This window comes from Diceros bicornis, chromosome 20 (assembly GCF_020826845.1).
Source record: "Diceros bicornis minor isolate mBicDic1 chromosome 20, mDicBic1.mat.cur, whole genome shotgun sequence".
Classification (NCBI taxonomy): Eukaryota; Metazoa; Chordata; class Mammalia; order Perissodactyla; family Rhinocerotidae; genus Diceros; species Diceros bicornis.
Window position 1 is genome coordinate 5,132,631 of NC_080759.1, and position 20,804 is coordinate 5,153,434.

The 20,804-nt window shown below is 54.1% G+C and overlaps 1 protein-coding gene across 8 annotated transcripts in view; it reads left to right on the forward strand.

The window, feature by feature from the left end:
• The first annotated feature begins 170 nt into the window (after positions 1–170).
• MYO9B (myosin IXB) overlaps positions 171–20,804 on the forward strand; it is an 86,899-nt gene continuing 66,265 nt past the window's right edge. For 5 of the 8 annotated variants that reach the window (XM_058563653.1, XM_058563652.1, XM_058563656.1 and 2 more), the window contains exons 1-2: positions 172–234; positions 17,865–18,760. In XM_058563653.1, the coding sequence (XP_058419636.1) occupies positions 17,921–18,760 (840 nt within the window). In that variant the 5' untranslated portion in view covers positions 172–234; positions 17,865–17,920. Of the gene's footprint in view, positions 235–17,864; positions 18,761–20,804 lie in introns of all 8 variants that reach the window. The other 3 variants (XM_058563650.1, XM_058563651.1, XM_058563654.1) reach the window with 1 other exon arrangement.

Genomic DNA, 20,804 nt, shown 5'->3' on the forward strand with positions numbered 1-20,804 from the left:
GGCGGCCAGTGCAGCTCGACGGGGAGGGGAGGGGCTTCGTAGCGCTCCGCCCCAATGGCGCGCTTGCGTCACGCCCCGGCCCCGCCCCTCCGGAACCCGGAAGCGGGAGCGCGCGGGGGAGCGGCGGGCGCGGCGGGCGCGGCGGGGCGGGGCGGGGCGGTTGGACGAGCGGCGGGCTGTCGGCCGGGCGGCGACCCGGCCCGGGACCCGCGGCGCGCGGCGGCCGAGGCCCAGGTGAGTGTCGTGCGGCCGCGCTTTGGGGGCTCGATCTCGAAGCTCGCATCGGCGGGCTGCCTCGTAGGGGAACGGAGCTGAGGGGTAATGGGGGGGGCGAGGGCAGGGGCGAGAGGGCGGGAACGAGCGTGGGGGTCGTGCGGGGAATGTCGGAGCCGCGGTGAGAGCGGGGCGAAGGGGAAAGTTGATGGGATGACCTGGTGAGGGAGTTGCGGGCGGGTGGGGGGCAGGTCTTGTGGCTTTGAGCAGCTTCTCTGAAGAGGACGTGGCTTAAGTGGTAGTTGAGGGATCGCACGAAACGGGGCTGGGAGGGGGAGAGACAAGGAGGGGAGGTGAGAGGCCCAGGCTAGGGGAGAGGGGTAAGGCCGAGGGGGGGGGCAGTTGGGGAGCGATTAGGGGGAAGGGGACGGCCTGGGGGCCTCTGCCGACGGGTGAAGGGGAGGAGGAATGGTGCCTGAGGGAGGGCGGCGCCAGGGACTCAGTGGGTGCTCAGTAAATGCGAGAGGTTCCGAAGCCGCTGGTGTGGTGGCCGGCCCCATTGAGAAGGGGGGAAATGAGGGATAGGAGGGGGGGAAAGGGTGTAGAAGCAGTTGCAAGAACTGAGAGCCAGTCCAGGGTGGGCCTGGGGAGGAGGAGAGGTCTAGAGTAGCCCTGTACCGACCTTGGGGTATAGCTCATGGAGATTTGGGGGCCCCCCTTCCCCTCTTGATTCATCATCTTCCTGACTTCACCCCCAACTGCTGGCCCGGGGCGAGTCCCAGCACCCTCAGGGCCAGTATTTGGGACTTGAAAACCGCTCCACTCTCCTAAGACAGGGCTGGCTGGAGCCCCCTGGGGTTCCAGGGAGCAAGGTAGGAGCCTCTGGGCCCCCAGTGGGGCCGGAACTGGGTTTCAGAAGGGAAGGAGTGCGTGTGCGTGCACCCGAGTGTGCTAGGCTGTCACCACCTCCTCTGGGTTTCATCCTTGCACTTAAATGGGTAAAAACGACGACATACAGGAAATCTGTCCCCCGCGGGCGGCTGTGAGCTCAGCCTGGGAGAGGCAGAGCAGCCAGCCAGCATGCCTTCCCTTCTCTCCCGGGCGCCCTGCGTGCCAGGGATCTTTAAGGAAAAGCCTCTCCGGCACCTCCATCTGAAGTGGGGTCTGATGGGGACATTGTGCCTTGCAGTTGGGTCCCAGCTTCTACCTTCCTAAGGTGTGTTCTAGTCTTGGGGTCCCCTCTTAAGGCATCGAGGAGCAGTGGGAGGTGACATGGTCATCTGGAAAGTTGTTTCACCATCCAATGGGCCCAGCTCTGGCAAGGACCTTGTACCTGGTGGTTTTTTCCTCTTAATTTAATTTCTCTTCCTTCCTGACTGTGGGGATCCTTGTATGGGATCTGCCAGAAGGGCTGGGGAGCCTGAGTTTATAGCTCGTTCAAGAGATGAATCTGGATAGCTTGAATGGAAAGAGGGCCACAGCGATAACCACCTCCTTCACTTCCAGAATGTTCTGGCCCTTCTGGAAGATGGCTGTCTGCCTCGCTTGCCCCAGGACACAGGATTAGAGCCCAAAGTCGTACCTCCTGCAGACATTGAGTGTGGGCTTGCCCTGGCCTGGACACCTGTCCACGAACAGGTCTGGAATCTTCCAGTTGCATGGCCTTGGCTGTTGTCTCTTGCCTGCACCAGGAGCATAGCCAGGCAGCCTCTCACAGAGGGTCTTGTGTTGGAGGTCCTGACCTCTGTCAAATCTCTTTGTCTGTTTCTTCACCTGAAAATGAAGAGATTGGCCTCAGTCAGAGTTTCTCAACTTTGAAACCCAACCCCTCTTGATAATCTTGGTGTTTCCAGCATACAGCCTCCTCAGAGGCATATAGATTTTATGCAGCCCCCAACTGGTGAGTCTCCATTGCAGTGATCCTACTTTTCTTCAGCTTTCCATTCTACAGTTTATATCTAAAAATGGTTTTTTTACTGCTCTCTTATCTTCCACATAGAAATCTGTTGTGCCGAATGTGCTTTTGCACGTTGCACCTGTTCCCAAAGCTTCAGCTACATCCTGCTGGTTGGAGGTCCCTGGGCAAGACTCTCCCTCAGGTCCAGGTCTGTGACTCGGGGAAGCAGGTGGGGACTTGGGAATCTCCCCTTTCTGTTAGGCTGTAGGGTCCGTTTTCTGTCCCCAAAAGGGGCTTATTAACGTACTGCCTCCCTTTCTCATCTCTGGGAAACCGTGTGTCTTGGGTGGGCCCAGAGTTCAGTGAAGCAAGGGCTGATTGTGCCAGGCACTGTGGGTTGGGTCCCTGGGACAGAGATGACCCCTTGTGCCTGGAGAAGGGACATTCTAGTGCCCCCTTCATGGGAATAACGGGGTTCAGAGTGGGTGGTCAGTGCAGCAACAGAGGTGGTGCAAGAAGTCATGGGGACAGAATCAGGGACGACTAGTGCCAGCTTGGGGGCACGGGAGATTCCAGCAAGTTTCTTCAGAAGAGGTGGCTGGGCCCAAGCCAAGCCTTGAAGGATACAGAGGTGTTAAGCCAAGCCGGGAAGAGGGAGTTGCACAAGCAGATCCCTGCAGCTCTGCCACTTACTGAGCAGCTTAATAAAGTGATAGACACTTTTATACCCAGCTCTTTTATTCTGGCAATCAGGAGCAAGGGGGCCTAGTTTCTTTTTCCCCCAAACAGAAACTAAGGCCCAAGGAGGTGGACTTCAGAGATGGCTCTTTGGGCTTGCTAGAAACACGAAGGATCATTGGTAACCTCAAGTTGGTGAGGACCAAATTGCTAGAGCAGTTTCTCAACCGCAGCACCATTGACATTCGGGCCAGGTCATTCTTTGCTGGGGGGGCCATCCTGTGCATTATAGGATGTTAAACAGCATCTCTGGCCTCCATCCACTTAATGCCAGTAGTACACACTCACCCCAAGTTGTGACAACCAAAAATGTTCCAGATGTGGCTGTGTGTCCCCTGGGGGCAGAGTTACCGCCAGCAAGAACCGCCACTCTAGTAAAATCTGGTTTCTGTCCTGGGCCCACCATTGCCTCAGTAGTCGGTAGTGTTTGCTGAGCTCCTGGAGAACTGCCAAGGGCAGGCGTGGAGAAAGAGGCCAGCAACTGAATTCCGCCATCTGGTCGGTTCTTAATCAGAAGTCCCGATAAAAAGGAGGCGCCACTGGGAACAGACCGAGGGGGAGTTAGGCAGCGCACCCGAGAAGGGACAGCAGAGGAGGAGCAGGAGGCGAGCCGGCCGTCCTCACTCGCAGGGACAGAGGATGCCATTGTCTTTCTCTTCTTTGTCTTACGACTGACCTGGATTTCTGCAGGAACGAATTGTTGCTTTTCTTCCAAGATTAGCGGTGTTAGATTCTCGTCTCAAGAGCTACTTCGGAGGTGGCCCCGGATCATCGTGGCTTTTGAAGCTGCATTATCTTCTCCTGTTTGCCCTCTTGGCTCCAGATGCCTGGCCATCCTCAAGCCCAGACTGTCTCACTTCTGCTCTTTGCGCATCCTTCTCTGCTTGTCCCCTAACCGTGACATTGCTGCTTTAACTCCATGGGAGGAAAGAACACGTTCTGGGGCCCTCCAACCCCCTATGGTTGCTGCCCTCCCCTGGTCCCTGTCCACCAGCCCTTTGTGCCCCAGCATCCCCAACCAACTGTGCCAGGCAGCCCCTGCTCGGCCTCCCCGCAGAGCAAGACAGGCCCTTCTCTCTGCCCTTGTCGTGGACAGACGGAGTGGCAGAACAAAGGGCTCTGTCTGAGCGCTGCGGGCCCCCGATGAGCCAGCTGGCTGCCCGGCTCTTCACCTCTTCAGTTCTCAGTTTGGCCCAGAAAGGGCCTCGGAAATTAGGCATGTCTCAGAAACGCAGCTGATGAGTTTAGGTTCTACTCATTTCCTCATCGAGACTTTCTGAGCCTGATGATAAATAACGTAGTGATTCAGGGGTTCGGCCTGTGGGTTCGTGGGAGCAATGAATAAGCTGTCCGGGTCTGACTCATCCGTTTACATCCCAGCTCTGCCCTACTTCACGGGCTCGTGCGTGCAAGAGGGAGCCCAGCTACAGGCGTTTCCTTACTGTCACCGCCAGGTGAACGAGGTTCCCGGGGCTGCCCTTACCAAGTACCACAGACTGGGCAGCGTAAGCAACAGAAGTGTATTGTCTCGTGGATCTACAGGCCAGAGGTCCAAGGTCAAGGTGTGGGCAGGGCTGGTTCCGCCCGAGGGCCACGACGGAAGCATCAGTTCAGGCCTCTCTCCTTGGCTCGTAGCTGGCCGTCTTCTCCCTGTGTCTTCACGTCGTCTTCCCTCTGTGCAGGTCCGTGTCCGAGTTTCCTCTTGTAAGGACACCAGTCCTACTGGATCAGGGCCCACCCTGACCACCTCATTTTAACTAAATCAGCTCCTGAAAGGCCCTGTCTTCGAATACAGTCACATTCCGAAGGCGCAGGGGTTAGGACTTCAACATGTGAATGGGGCGGGGGGTACAATTCAGCCCATAACACTGGGTAAGGGACAAATTTTATTTTTATTTTGTAAAGGAATTTTGGTTGAATAGTCATACCAATAGAGAGTAAGTTCATTTTGTTTTGTCTCCCTCATTTAAATAAACATTTTGGGAGGGATGGGCAGGTTGGCCACATGAACTGTGGATGCACCCTGTTAGGGAATTTTCCAGATCTCGCACATGTCCTTATACTCGGGGTGACGGTAGATAGGCACGGACCCAGCTCGGGAGAAACAGATCTCATGGGACTTTACAAGGGGTGTATTTAGGGCCAGGCCTGGGAGGCCAGGTGTGCCCACTGAGCGGAGGACTGGCCAAGTTCGATAATCCAGGGTCTCTGTTCTCGGTATTGCCATGGTCAGGGCAGGGGGATCCAAAAGCAACTCCGTTAATGGAGTGACTTCAAACTGGCTGCTACCACAGGTGATTGGACAAAAGAAGTTTCTAGAAGATCTGAAAATCGTTCAGCCCAAAGTATTAACGAGCCAGGTACAGAGTTAGCTCTCAGGGATACTGAGGGAGCAGAAATAGCCCTCGTCTCTTTGCCCGGAGCGCAGATGTCCAGCCAGGAGTCACACATACGGAAGTCAGATTACCAGCCTGGTGAGAGCTGTGAAGTGCCCGGCACCGGGCGAGCTTATGACAGGAGCCTGGGCGTGGGTTGAGCTTGCTGATGGAGGAAGAGGAAGGCCCGAGAGCCCTGACATGGGTTATCTCCTCCAAGTCTGCTACTTCCTCTCAAGTGAAGTCAGTGCAGCATGTCATCAACAGAACTGCCTGGGGCTTTGCTATGGTTTTCCCACTCATCTCTCAGAGCGTCTCTGTCCCGTTCTGGGCCAGGTGGAACCAGAGGAGCCGAGGGGTGACGTTCGAGATTTTGCTTCCCAGGTCTCTGGGATGCACCCGGGGCTTTCATTTCCTGGCAGGCGTGCCGGGATTCCTGGGCACTGCTTGGGAAGATCACCAGGGTCCTCTGCTGTCATGTGGAGATGCTGTTTATCAGGGGCGGGTTGAGTGACACAAAGAAAGTGCAAGAGGTGAGCTGACCCATAGACCCTTGGTGGTCCCGAGGGAGTCTGCCCCTGGTTTAGCAGGGACGGGAGAAGATAAAGATGGGTAAGCTAAGGGACGGGGTGTCCTGGGGTGGAGAAAGTGTCCAGAACAGGGGCAGGTGTCTCTAGGCCCCAGCAGCTGGGGCAGTCATCCCACAAGGATCTGACCTACTGAGGGCCTAGGATGCTGCCCACATTTAAACACACACACTGAGCGGGAGGGAGAGAGGGGGTGACTCAGTCAGACCCTGGGGTACGTCACCCTGGTTTATACCATCTAACCCCATTGGGAGTTTATTCTGGTGTGTAGTTTAAGCTAGGAACTAAATCAGTCTTTTTTCAAAATAATGAACACAGCATTTCTTCACCTCAGCACTGCTGACATCTGGGCGGAATCATTCTCTGTTATGGGGGCCATCCTGTGCACTGTAGGGTGCTGAGAAGCATCCCTGGTCTCCACCCACCAGATGCCAAGAGCATCCCCTCCCCTAGTTGGGACAACCAAAACTGTCTGCAGTCCTTGCCAGATGCCCCCTGGGGCCAGAGTTGGCCCGGGTGAGAGCCGCTGTGTGAGAGAACGCCAAGCTCTAGGGCAGGAAACGTGGTGTGTCAGGCCTGTGGCTGGCCACAGGGACACCTTTATACCCTCTACCTCTGTGACTGTGCATGGATAGACTGGGAGGGGAGCCGTTTGGTGACCGTCACCAAAAAGTTGACAGGGCAGAACCCTGGGCAGTCGGCCACGTGGGTGATGGGAGATCTCATTGGGTCTGAAAGTGGAACCAGATCCTCGTGGTCTTTCATAGGAACTGGGCAGAGAGTGGGCTTCATGGCTAGGAAAAGGAGCCCTTGCCCGTATGAAGGCCGTGAGGCCCAGTGTCACAGGCGGACGGGAGGGGGCGACCCTGGGGTCAGAAAGGACCCACGCTGCAGCCAGAAGCATTGGAGAGACAGGGTCGGGACTGGCAACAAAGGCAGGTCCACAGGAATGAAAACAAGATGGACCGAGGGGTCTTGTTGGGGGCGCAGGGTTATGGCTCAAGGGTCCAGGGTCTCTTTTTGAGGTGATGGAAATGTTCTAAAATGGACTATGGTAACAATTGCACGTTTTCATGACCATGCTAACAGGTGAATTGTATGGTATGTGAATTCTACCTTAGTAAATGGATTAAAAGAGCAAGTCTTGTCAGAACAAACCAGTGCCATTTTGAAGTTAGAACCAGCAGGCTGATGGGCCACTTGGAGGGACAAGTCAAAGAGCACATTATGGAAGGAACTGGAATGGAGGGCTCTTGGTGGGAGGCGACCAGTGGATTGTGAGGTGATAATAGGTGAGAAATGGTCAGTGTTTATTGAGCAGCTGCTTTGTTCCAGGTTCCAGGCAGGAGACTAAAAGCTTGGCGGGTGTTGGAGGCTAACTCCCGCATTGCACCTGGTGAAGCAGAATCCACTCCCAGGCGAAGTGTTTGAGGGCCTGTTACGGGGGTCCACAGGGACATGTTCCCAGGGTCGGGGGGGTTCCTGTGGACCAGAGCAGCTCACCCACACTGAGTGCTCCAGCCAAGGAGCAGCCCCATTCTGTCCCCCATGAGCAGGCTGGCCCAGAGACCTCCTCAGAGCCCCAGTCGGAGTCTGCGAGGATCCAGACTGCCTTTAAAAGCAGAGGGGGCTCCCGTGTTCTCTGGGGGCCATTTGGCTGTGGTCTCAAGCGGGGCTTTTGTGTGTTGTCGCTGTGGCTCTGCCCATAGGATCTTCTCAAGGTGGCTTGTGACAGGTGGACTTTGTGCTTTGGAGAGGAGTTCTGAAGGGTTGTCCTCCCACCTGGCAGCCTGTTGTGTCTGTAGGAGCCCACTGGTCACCCAGGAAAGACCCAGAGCCCAGCCCCCCACAGGGCCTTGCAGATCTACCCTCCCCTGTAACCAGAACCCACCTGCATCCCATAGGCCTGACCTGAGCCACCATCAGTCCCCCTGCCCCAGGCACCTGCAAGAGCCGCTGAATGGCCCCTTGTAGTCCACTTCCCACACTTGCCCTGGCTGACCCCTTCCTGATGTCACTGATGTCCCAGTGCTCCCTGCCTCCAACCAGCCAGGACGCTCCATTGGACTTGCATGAAAATCTGAACTCCATCCCACATCCTCAAGGCCCTGTGGGATCTGGCCTTCCTGACCTCAGCCCTTCCCCCTCCAGCCTCAGCCCTGCCAACCACACTGGTCCCCTTGTTCAGAGGTCAGCCCTGGCTGCCCCTGCCCTTGGCGCTCACTGGCCTCGCCTGGTCTGCCATCGCCAAGCACTCGACCCGTCTGCCCCCTCCCTCCCGCTGCACAGGCTTCAGCAACTGTTCCCCTCTGAGTGCTTCCCTCCCCTCAGTTGGTCCAAAATGACTGTGCTGCCCTGGTCAGTTGCCGTCCCCAGCTTCCCCACCAAGGCACCACTGATGTCTAGGGCTGGATCATTCTCTGTGCACTGTGGGATGTTGAGCAGCATCCCTGGCCTCCACCCGCCAGATGCCAGTAGTACTTCCCCATTCCCCCAGTAGTGACGACCAAAAATGGCTGGACCAAAAATGTCTCCAGCCATGGCCAAGTGTCCCCGGGGTGAGGCAGAATGCCCCTGGGTAAGAACCACTGCTCTCACACACAGCCTGGACTTTTCCTTTCCAAAGCACTGTCGCTGTCGCAAACACCTCTCTGTTCGTGGGCTGGGTTGTCATCGAGTTCCCTGAAGGTCAGACGCCTCCATGTTCCCAATCTCCTGTGCCTGGCACCGGCTCTACTCAGGGTGGGCACTGGAGAAACGTTTGTTGACTGGGAGGTTGTTGAAAGAAGGCAGCCTCAGGGGGGACAGAGTACAGAGGGGACAGAGTACAAAGCCGCAGATCTCAGGGAGAGGGATTGGCCTGGAGGGCAGATGAATGGAACGTGAGGCCCCAGCACATGCCTGGAGGAGGGGCTTTCTTCAGGGCTCAGACCTGTTGGGCCAGACTGGAAGGCCTGGGGGGCCGGCTTAGGGAAGAAGGGGACAGCCATGAGAGGGTATTTGGGATGGGCTTCTCCGGGGTGTTCAAATAAAGCAGAAGAAAGGCGGTAGCCCTTGCTGATCACGGCCTCGCTCAGAGCATCCAGCATTTTCTGCACTGCACACCTGAACTCGTGTCCTGGGGCTGCTATAAACTGGTACCACAACCTGAGTGGCTTGAACAACAGAAATTTATTCTCTCACAGTTCTGGAGGCCAGAAGTCTAAAATCAAGACATCCGCAGGGTCTTGGCTCCCCGTAAAGGCTCAAGGATGGGAGGGATCCTTGGCCTCTTCCAGCTTCTGGGGTGCCAGGCTTTCCATGGCTTGTGGCTGCCTCATCCCAATCTAAACCCTCAGTTGCCCTCCAGCTCTGAGCTGCCAAGGCTGAGAAATGCACGTCTTTTGTAGCTGTTTCTCAGCCTGTCCATCTTGCCGATAACTTCATGTGATCATTTCCTCCACTTTCTAAGGGCTCCAGGAAACGTGCGTGGAAATTGGAAGCGCGCTGAGTTCTAAACAGCGCTTCCTGAATGGTCCTGCTGTGATGCCAGCCTTCTTGCAGCTCAAGAATGATTTCATCCCATAAACATGTGGCTTCAAATTAGAGCCTTATATAAACCAAGTGGTTAAGCTACACTTTCTGGAGGCGCCATGCGCCTTATTTTCCAGTGAATTCCGAATCGTTCGCTGAGCTGATAGGCAGAACCTTGCTTTTCGTGCATGGGCCTTGGCCAGGCCTTGAGAGCAGCTCCTTCACATTTGTCCACTCACTCCTAGGGCCTAATTTTTGGTTGCCACCCCGTCTTCCCTGCACCTCCTTTCTCCAAGAGCACGAGAGAAAGGCCCCAAATTGAGGTGCAGGTCTTCTCAGCATGCAGAGCTTGTGCCAGTGTGGCCTTTGCAAAACCTTTTAAGTTTTCACGGTTCAGGTTTTTCAGCGGGAATTCTTTTTATCATGCACATAAGGTTTGCCATTAACGTTGCGTAGATTCACAGTGTTGTGCAGCCGTCACCTCTATCTAGTTCTGGAACATTCCCATCACCCCAGAAGGAAACCCCATCACTCCCAGTCACTCCCATCCCCCTCCCCCAGCCCTGGGCACCCACTAATCTGCTTTCTGTCTCTATGGATTTGCCTGTTCTGGACATTTCATATACGTGAAATCATACAGTATGTGGGCTTTTGTGTCTGGCTTCTTTCACTCAGCCTGATGTTTTCTTGGCTCATCTGTGTTGTAGCGTGTGTCAGGGCTTCATTCCTTTTTATGGCTGAATAATATTTTACTATATGGATGGACCACATTTGTTTATCCTTCATCCATCGATGGACATTTCATTTCCACCTTTTGGCTCTTTCCACGGGGAATTTTGTATTCTGCCAGTTTGATGTCCGTTTGTTGCTGAGGGCATAGTGCTCCCATGAGTTCTGGGTAGACAGAGCCTGTCCATTTGGGGAGGGGCGTTGCTTTCTGTTCACAGGGCGTGCACTTCAGAAAGCCTCAGTTGGAGGGCAGAATGGGCATGTTAACTTCAGGATACTTGGAGAAACAGTTTGGGTCAAGGACAGACACGCAGGTTTTCAGGACCTGCTGCCTGCAGCACACGGCTGCAGCCTGCAGCTGCCACTTGGCTGAGCTGTCCCCACAGGAGACCTGCTGCCCCCAGTTCTTCAGCCCCGGACCTGCTTCCTTGCATCCAGACACAGTCCAGGGCTTCTTGGGGCACAGGTTTCACATCCATTTGTTACCAGGACCTTAAGCCACAGAGTGGCTGACTTCCAGCTCTTGGGCTCTGTTAAGACTCAATGAGGAAGCTGTGCTTGGAAGCCAGAGGAAACAGCCTAGCCCCTCCAAGAGAGATGTCACTGTTTAAGAACGTCCCCTGAAGCTGTGACAGTCAAAACAGCATGGCACAATTCAGGCATCAACAGCCCAGAGGCAGACCTGCATGTGTAAAATAACTTAATATTGGACATTTAACAAACAAAGGAGGCTCCCGGGGAGGGGAGAGAAGGACTCTTGAATAAAAGGTGTTGAAACAGTTCCCTCACTCCAGAGACCATCCGGGTCCTCACCGCACCTCCCGTCGTTCTGAGTTGACTAATGTCCCCTAATTCACATCCACCCAGAACCTCAGAACGTGCCCTTGATTGGAAATAAGGTCTTTGCAGATGAATTAAAGATCTCAAGATGAGCTCATCCTGGATCCAATAACTGATGTCTTTATAAGAAGAGGAGAGGACACAGAGACAGAGAAGGACCCTATGTGATGATGGAGGCAGAGATGGAGTGATGCAGCCACAAGCCAAGGAAGGCCAAGGGGTGCTGGCAGCCGCCAGAAGCCAGGAGAGGCCGGGGACAGATTCTCTCTCAGAGCCTCCAGAGGAACCAGCCCTGCCCACACCTTGATTTTGGACTTCTCTGGAACTGTGTGGCAATAAATTTCTGTTGTTTTAAGCTACCTCGTTTGCTACAGCAGCCTTAGGAAACTCATACAGCCTCCAAAATAATTTCCAGATAGATAAGGGCTTAAATGTAAAGAATAAATCTGGGGAGGGAGAGGAATGCAAACAGAAAGTGTAGTTTCATGTTAATCAGATCTGGGAGATGAATGGGTGGTTAGACATCATAAAAGAAATGACCCACAGGTCTGATTGCCTGGAAAAGGTAATATTTGTATCAAAAAACACTGTACACAAAAGTAAATTTGTATGAATTAGTTTCAACAAACCTGACAAAGCATTGATACCATTCCTATATAAAGAGCTCCTCCAAAACAATAAGCTGAATAGTCATGGTTTAATAGGAAAAAATGGGCAACAGACATGAACAACTTACAGAAACATAGTTCCTCAATATGCATAAGTTTTTTCTTTTAATTTGTTCTAGTTTCTGGTTTATTTTAATTAGAGACTCTTCTGAGTTTGCAGGGCAAGTAATATGCATAATTTTTTAAAAACCCAGCCTGACAGTCTAAGAAATGTAAGTGATAAGATGTTCTTTTGTGCCCACTGATGGTCATGGATTGAGAAAAATATTAATACCCGGTGCCGGTGAGGATGCTGTGAGGTAGGCACTCTCATTCTGCTCCAGGCAGACCTCTCACTTGAGTGGGCTTCTTCGGAATGGATTGGGGTCTCTTGCAGCAAGGATGGTTTTGGCCCAGGCAGAGGGAATCCAATCAGCCCAGTGTTGTAGGTGAAGTGATGCCACCTGTGGAATGAGGGGACACTGCATCTGAGAGGGTGCACCCTGAGATTTTGCATCGGGAGCAGAGCTGCCTGGGAGCTGGCAGAGAGGTCGAGGGCAAGGACAGCCCCAGGAGGAGGCAGCAGGGTGGGCGGGCCCCAGTCTGAGATACGGATGAGAAAGGGGAGGGCAGGGTACCTGAGGCTGCGTGGGTGGATGGCCAGCTGCAAGGTTAGTGTTGAAGGCCTGGTCAGTGGCTCACAGGGAGGCAGCCCAGGCTGAGGGAACCAGATGCCCTACTGTGGCCCGGGGGCTTTGCACCGCTTCTTCCTGATGCGAGGTCTGGTCTGCGAGCCTGGGCCTGGCTGGGTAGGGAGTGACCAGAGGGTGTCCAGGGAGCTCGTATGGGGCACGAGGGCTGGCTGTGCTGTATCGGGCCTGATGGCCAGGCCTCTGAAGGCTGGCCATGGGGTGCCCCCAAGGGTCTTTGTGCTGGGATACCCACACCTGGACCGATGCTTCTAGGGGCTCCCTTGCAGCAGCTCAGAGGATGGAGGCAGGGGGTCCACAGGGGGCCCTCCTGACTGGCTGGTGAGAAGCAAGGGTGGTTCTGGGGACACAGTGACTGCAGACAGGATGTGGTCAGTGGGAGGAGCAGAGAACAAGCCCCCTGGGTGTTTGGGGGCAGGGCAGGGAGAGGTGGCCCTGCTGGGCTGGAGGTGGGGCTGGTGTCCCTGGAGGCCCCTGAGGGGGTGCAGCAGAGTGGACGGGCCCCAGGGGCGGGGCCTGGGGAGCAGGGCAGGAGGGATCCCTGCACAGGAGCAGGTCCAGGTGATGCCGCTATCCCCAGGGCTGCAGAGCAAGTGAGCAGGACTAAGAGAGGCCGCTGGCCAGCACATGTGACTGGCGGGAGCTTGGCAGCATCTTTGGGGGGTGGAGAGTGGTTTCTACTGCGTAGGGGGACAGTGGACTGAGGAGCAGGTGGGTGCAGGCAAGGCTGGCTCCAGGCTGGAAGCGAGGAGGGGACCCAGCTCTCCCCTGGGCTGGAGAGGATCTGTTAGTGTCTCTGATTTTAAGGCACGCAGCTGTTTCAGTGGGAGGGTACTTCCCCAGACGAACCAGAAAGGAAGAGGGGAAAGAGCTGTTCTGGGAGGCAAGTGTGGACTACCTGGGGAGAAGGGCCAGGTGAGGCTGGCCGGGCAGGGAGGCCTCACAGACAGGTCAGGGCAAAGGAATTTCCCAGGATGCAGGGTGGTGGGCCTGTATGGGCTGCGAAGGCTGGAGGGGCAGCTGCTGCAGGGCAGGGCTGGTGGGCCCTGTGGGGACTCCTGCAAGTGGCCCCAGCAGGTTTCTACCCTGCCCCGCCCCTTCTCTTTGGCCATCCCCCTCCCCGAAGCCCTGGCAGTCAGCAGTGGCCTTGAGCAAGCCTTATCTACTTCCTCCTGGCCTAGGGATGGGGCGTGCATCACTGGTCCTATGACTGCCCCCATGGCCCCCCAGTCTCTGATCGTGGGGTCTCCTGCTCCCCCCACCAAGGGGCCTAGAGCTGCAAACATCCCCCCTGGGGCTCCAAGGGCGCCTGATGATCGGCTGGGCCTGGAGGGCATGGGGTGGCACAGTGTGCCGCTGGCTATGTGACCTGCAGTCCATCCGAGCGTCAGCTGACCCTCATCAGGGCAGGTGGCAGAGGCCTTGGGAGCAGGAGCAAGATCTCATCGTTGGGCTCTGATGACGTCTCTCTAGGTCGGTGTCTGCTGGGAGGAGAATGCAGGCGCATCCCGTGTGACCTTTCCAGCGCCCCCATCCTGGCAGCTTGGGCATGAGCCAGTCCAGAGCCCTCGGCCTTGAGCTGGATGGTGCCTCTGGAAGTCATGGTGCACATCCACCATGGCTCCACGAGTGCAGGTCACAGAAGGGGCCAGCTCTGCCAGAAGCCCTGGCTCTGTGGATGTGCGTGTGTATGTACATATGTGTGTTCATATGAAGGTGCTGTGTGTGCTCATGTGTCCAGGTTTGTGTGTACTTTCATGTGTGTGGCATGTGTGTGAGCATCTATTCTCTGTGTGTGTGCATGTGTGTTTTATGTGGTTGTATTCCTATGAAGCTATGTTCATGCACGTGTCCATGTTTGTGTGTATGCTTTTTCTGTGTGCACCTGAGCATGCATGTGTGTGCGCATGAGTGTGTTCATATGAGTGTGTATTCATGCATGTGTGTTCGTGCCTGCACATGGTGTGTGCTCACACATCCATGTGTGGTGTGTGCTTGTGAGCGTGCATGTGTGTGGCTGTGATGAAGGCGCGTATCTACGGTTTGGGCTCCTGCCTCTCTCACGGGGCTTGGAAACACATGGACTATCCACCTTCCGCGGCCTTATGGTGCTACCCGTAAATATTCTGTGATTAGCTTTTGTCTTGTCGGGGGGTGGCCAGGCAGGCAGCACCACATGGTACCTCTGAACACCTGTTATGCTCACAGCTTCCCCACTGTTTCCTTGCTGTGGCATCTAAGAAATTCAGTGACTAGGCTTAAGGCTTGGACATTTTGAAAAGAGAGCGAGAAGTTTTAAAAAGATGCACTCCTGGGGCACTGGGTCCTTTCATATTCCACATGATTTTTTAAAACAGCTTTATTAGGTGTAATTGGTGCTCTCTACATTGTAGTTATTTTCTGTGAGACCACCACCACCACCAAGATGGTGAACCCATTTATCGCCTGAAAGGTCTCCCCAGGCTCCTTTGTCATCCCACCCTGTCCCCCTTCCTCAGACAGCCACTAATCAGCTTTCTGTCTCTATAGAATGGTTTGCATTTTCTAGAATTATATGTACGTGGAATCATGCAGTATGTACTATTTTTAAAACTTTATTGAGGTGAAATTCACATAACATAAAATTCACCACTTTAAAGTGAACAGTTAGTGGCATTTAGTACATTCACAACGTTATGCAATTGTCACCTCTATCTAGTTCCAGAACATTTCCATCTCCCCAAAGGAAACCCTGTCCCCGTGAGCTGTCGCTCCCCATCGCCCTGCCCCAGACCCTGGCACCCACTAATCTGCTTTCTGTCCCTATGAATTTGCCTGTTCTGGACATTTCATATACGTGGGATCACACACTGTGTGGCCTTTTGTGTCTGACTTCTCTCACTCAGCATGATGTTTCCAAGGTTCATGCACGTTGTGGCATGTGTCTGAGCTTCATTCCTTTTCATGGCTGAATAATATTCCGCTGTGTGCATAGACCACATTCTGTTTATCCATTCATCAGCTGATGGATGCTACTTGGGTTATTTTCACCTTTTGGCAATTGTGACTAGTGCTGCTGTGAACATGCGTGTACAAGGATTGTTTGTTTTCGGTTCTTTTGGTTCGATACCTAGGAGCAGAATTGCTGGGTCTGTTTGTCCTCTTTTTCATCTGGCTTCTTCACTCAGCACATATGTTCTGAGATTGTTTTGAGTTGTTCCGTGCTGTTCTGAGGATCAGAGGTTGGTCCCTTCTTGTGGCTGTGTAGTGTTCCTTTGCGCGGCCAGTTTGTTCATTTGTGCACCACCAGTTGATGCACATTTGGGTTGTTTCCAGTTTGGGTCTCTTAGAAACAGTGCTGCAAATGACGTTCATGTACAGTCTCAGTACGGACGCCTGCTTCATTTCTCTTGAGTAATGCCAAGAGTGGACCTGCTGGGTCACATGCTAGGCACATAGTTAACTTCTAAAGAAATTGCCGAAGTGTCTCTAAAGTGGAGGAGCCACACACCTTCACACAGCGTTTCTGCAGGGCACTGTGCCCGCCTGAATGAAGGCACTTAGTACTGTTCATATCCATTCGTCTGCTGATGCCACGTAAGCAAATCAATCCAGGAAATGTTCAGGGTTGCACACGACGATGTGTGTCCAAGAAATTGGAAACCAAATGCCCAGTGGTAGCAGAAGGATCATATACCTCATGATTTCTCTGTGTACAGTGGCGTCCCAGGAAGCCATTAAAAATCAGGTTTCAAAGTGTATTTCATAACACAGAGAAACATTCATGTAGACCAGTATATCCCGTAAAGAACAATCCAACTTTTATTAAAATATATATAACATCTATTAAACTGGAAGGAAATAAACGAAATTACTTAATAATTTGGGGGAAAGTTTAAGAAATTAAATATTCCCATCCCCTCAACCTCCCTACCTGTTGCTACTGCATACTGCTGTGTGAACCATTGTAGGGGCTTCATACTGTATAGTTGTGTCCTGCCACGCACACACACACACACCACCCTCCTAACACTGCTGTGGGACTCTGTTTCCCAGAGCCCAAATCATCTCTGCCTCTGTGGCCCCTAACGCTCATAGTGCTGAGTCATGCTTCTGTCTAGGGCAGAGGTTGGCAAACCTTTTCTGTAAAGGGCTGGAAAATAAATATGTTCAGCTTTCCAGGCCTTCAGGTTACTATCTCCCTCACAACTATTCAGTTCTGCTGTTATAACAAAGCAGCCATAGACAATATGTAAATGAACAGACAATTTTGTAAATGAACAAGATGTTATTTACAAAAACAACGGGTGGGCCTGCCACACCCTCATCCTTCCTTTGCCTTCCTGTTGAACAAACTCTTCTTCATCTTTCAGAACCCCTCTTAGATGTTGCTGCTCCCCTAAAGCCTTCTCTGGCTCTTGGGGATAATATTTTCTCATGCACGGTGATGCACTCTCACGTTTGTTTGCATATCAGCTTCTCCTGCCAGGCTTCGAGCCAAGGTGTGTTTCATCTGTGTATCCTTGGCCACTCTTGGGTAGTACGTAGTGAGCCGGCATGTGGCCCACACTGCATTTATGCCTCTTGCTCCAAGACACAAAATGAGTTGTTGCCCGCATTGGCTGCGTTTTCTCTTTTTCCCGCAACGTCTTCGGTAGTAATTGCCATTTTTTTAAATAAAAACATTTTCTGTTGGAGTCATTTTAGATTTACAGAAAAGTTGCAAAGACCATACAGAGAGTCTTCTAAGCTCCTCACCCAGCTTCCCTGAATGTGAACGTCTTACATTCTCAGGGCGCATCTGTCACAACTAAGAAACTGACATCGGTACACTGTTATTAATGACCTCCTGACATTATTCGAATGTCCCAGTGCTTCCACGTGTGTCCTCTCTCTGCTCGAGGACCCCGTCCTCACGGGGAACCCCACTGCGTTCAGCCGTCACGTCTCCCCAGTCTCCTCTGGTCTGGGACGGCTCCTCTGTCTTTCCTGCTGCTCGTGACCTTGGCGGTCTTGGGGAGGCCTGGCCGGGCGTCCTGCAGGATGCCCCCGACCTGGGTCTCTCTGATGGTCTTGTCATGATTAGAATAGGGTTTGGGGTTTTAGAAACAAAGGTACTCTGAGCACTTCCCTCGAGCGAGTCTTTGAGGGCTCTGCCTGACTTCATCCTTCTCTGTGGGGTTTCAGGGACCTTAGGTTTAGCAGCAGGTTTGGTCTTGCTTGTCCCCATACACCTCACACTGCCCCTTGTGTGTGGGAGGAGGGGCATAACCAAGGCTCGTGGGGCTTCATTCCTTGGGGAGCTGCCAGGGGAGATTTTGTTCAAGAGGAGAGGCCGGGAAGGACACGGGCTGGGAAAGACTTAGCTGAGACATGGTCGTGGCCATTGGCCTTGAGGATTGAGACGCTGACTCTGGGTGGGGGACAGGCTGGGGTGGAGTGAACTCCAGGGGAAGGGTTTGATCTTGGGGGTTCTGGTGATGTCACTCTGCTAGAGCCACAGTCCTTGGGTCCAAAGGTCATGTTTAAGGCCAGACAGAGGCTCTTCCGCCCCTCTGGCTTTTCAGGAGAACCCCATCAGGCGTTGGTGTGTCCCACCACCACTCCCCCCAACTGTGCCACCACCTCCCTTCCAGGTCCAGGACGTGCACCCCGAGCCCGGGAGGCATGCTGAGGCCGGGTGGCTGGCAGGATGAGTGTGAACGAGGCGGGCAGCTCTGGCTGCCGGGGGCAGGCGGCCTACCACCTGCACATCTACCCGCAGCTGGCCACCAGCGAGAGCCAGGCCTCCTGCCGCGTGACCGCCACCAAGGACAGCACCACATCCGACGTCATCCAGGATGCCGTTGCCAGCCTGCGGCTGGACAGCTCCAAGCGCTACGTGCTGGTGGAGGTCAAGGAGACAGGCGGGGAGGAGTGGGTGCTGGACGCCAACGACTCACCCGTGCACCGCGTGCTGCTGTGGCCACGGAGGGCGCAGGACGAGCACCCACAGGAGGACGGCTACTACTTCCTGCTGCAGGAGCGCGATGCGGACGGGACCATCAAGTACGTGCACATGCAGCTGGTGGCCCAGGCCACAGCCACCCGGCGCCTGGTGGAGCGCGGCCTCCTGCCCCGGCAGCAGGCGGACTTTGATGACCTGTGCAACCTCCCCGAGCTGACGGAGGCCAACCTCCTGAAGAACCTCAAGCACCGCTTCCTGCAGCAGAAGATCTACACGTACGCGGGGAGCATCCTCGTGGCCGTCAACCCCTTCAAGTTCCTCCCCATCTACAACCCCAAGTACGTGAAGATGTATGAGAACCAGCAGCTGGGCAAGCTGGAGCCACACGTGTTTGCGCTGGCCGACGTGGCCTACTATGCCATGCTCCGGAAGCACGTCAATCAGTGCATCGTGATCTCTGGTGAGAGTGGGTCTGGGAAGACGCAGAGCACCAACTTCCTGATTCACTGCCTCACTGCACTGAGCCAGAAGGGCTACGCCAGCGGCGTTGAGAGGACCATCCTGGGCGCCGGCCCTGTGCTGGAGGTGAGCGGGGCAGGGCAGGGGAGGGGCCCTCTGCATGAGTTTTATTGTTCAGGTCCAGCGGGGGGGACTGCCGTCGAGAAGATAGTTTGTTACATGCATGGTTTTCCAGAAACAGGAGGCTCTGTGAGCCATGCAGGGCCACACGGGGAGGCACCAGGGTTGGTCGGGAGGCAGTGGGAGCAGGGGAAAACTTGGATGGGGGTCTGTTATGGTTTTAAGGATCGGGCGAGGCAGGGCAAACAGGCTGAGGACTGACTAGTTTGAATAATTTCAGAGCTCTGGGGCATGGGGGCTACCCTGGTTTTCTGGTTCTTGGCCCTGGAGTGATCAGGGCAGGAGGGTAGTGGCCCTGAGTGAAAGCCCCATAACAGGTGGTGGGGGTTGGGATCTGGAGGGATTGGTTTACACGTGGCAGGCATGCACGTAGGAGAGTCCCTTGCCCTCTGGAGGAATTGGCTAGCACTGGGAGGAGCAGTGCCTCCAGGGTCAGCCAGGCTCCAGTGTCAAAGCCCTAGAATATAGAAAATAAAAAAACCTGATTAATACACTCTTGATGTCTACTCCAGGTCACAGAAAAAAAAGGATGGTGTGATCAAACTGAACAGTTCATGGTAGGGTGTTTTTGGGGGCTGGCAGGGTGGAAGGAAGCCAGCAAGGTGTAGTGCAGCACTGGGCCAGGGGACAGTGAGGCAAGGGGAGGGGCCCCAAGGTGGTCGTCGTTCGGAGGGGGCCACCTGGCACTGCCGTGGGGGCAGCGGGGGTGGTAACGCCCTCCATCCAGTGTCCCCGTTGGCCATAACCCACAGAAGCCATCGATGGATCACCGTGGTTGAGCCTTCTGGAAGCAGGGCCAGCGGAAGTAACCATGCAGCATCGCTTGCTCTCGGGGTTTTAGGACAAGACACATCCATGTCTCAGAACATAGCATAACCGGTGTCATCTGGTGAGGGCTGGGGCAGCACATGGGCTCAGGGGTCTGCACCTCCGGGGTTGGGGTCTAGGACTCTGCTTTCTTTTCTTTTTTTCTTAATTTAATAAGATGTTATAATGCAGTATATTATGCACTCATCCGTGGGGGATATGTTCCAAGACCCCCAGTGGATGCTTGAAACCACGGATAGTACTGAACGCTATATAGACTGCTTTTTCCTATACATACACACCTATGATAAAGTTTAGTTCATAAATTAGGCACAGTAAGAGTAACAACAATAACTATTAATAAAATAGCAATTAGAACAATATACCATAATAAAAGCGGTGTGAATGTGGTCTCTCTCTCAAAATATCCTGTTGTGCTGTCCTCCTCCTTCCCCTTGTGCTGATGTGAGGTGATGCGGTGCCTGTGTGATGAGGTGGGGGGAGATGGATGACGTGGGCGCTGTGACAGCTGATGTGAGGTGGTGCCTGTGTGATGAGGTGGGGGGAGGCGGATGACGTGGGCACTGTGACAGCTGATGTGAGGTGACGCGGTGCCTGTGTGATGAGGTGGGGGGAGGCGGATGACGTGGGCACTGTGACAGCTGATGTGAGGTGACGCGGTGCCTGTGTGATGAGGTGGGGGGAGGCGGATGACGTGGGCACTGTGACAGCTGATGTGAGGTGACGCGGTGCCTGTGTGATGAGGTGGGGGGAGATGGATGACGTGGGCACTGTGACAGCTGATGTGAGGTGGTGCCTGTGTGATGAGGTGGGGGGAGGCGGATGACGTGGGCACTGTGACAGCTGATGTGAGGTGACGCGGTGCCTGTGTGATGAGGTGTGGGGAGGCAGATGACATGGGCACTGTGACATAGTGTTATTTTCAGACTGTGGGTAACTGAAACCACAGAAATCGAAACTTCAGTTAAGAGGGGACTACTGTAATTAAATAATTTTAAACGATAAATTTTAGTTTAATAATCTTAAATAATTAAATATTCTTTCATTAATAATATAAATTATTATATTTCTTAGAGTAGTTTTAGTTTACAGAAATATTGAACAGGTGGTACAGGGAGTTCCCATACACTCCCTCCCCCCCACACACGCCCAGTTTTCCCCC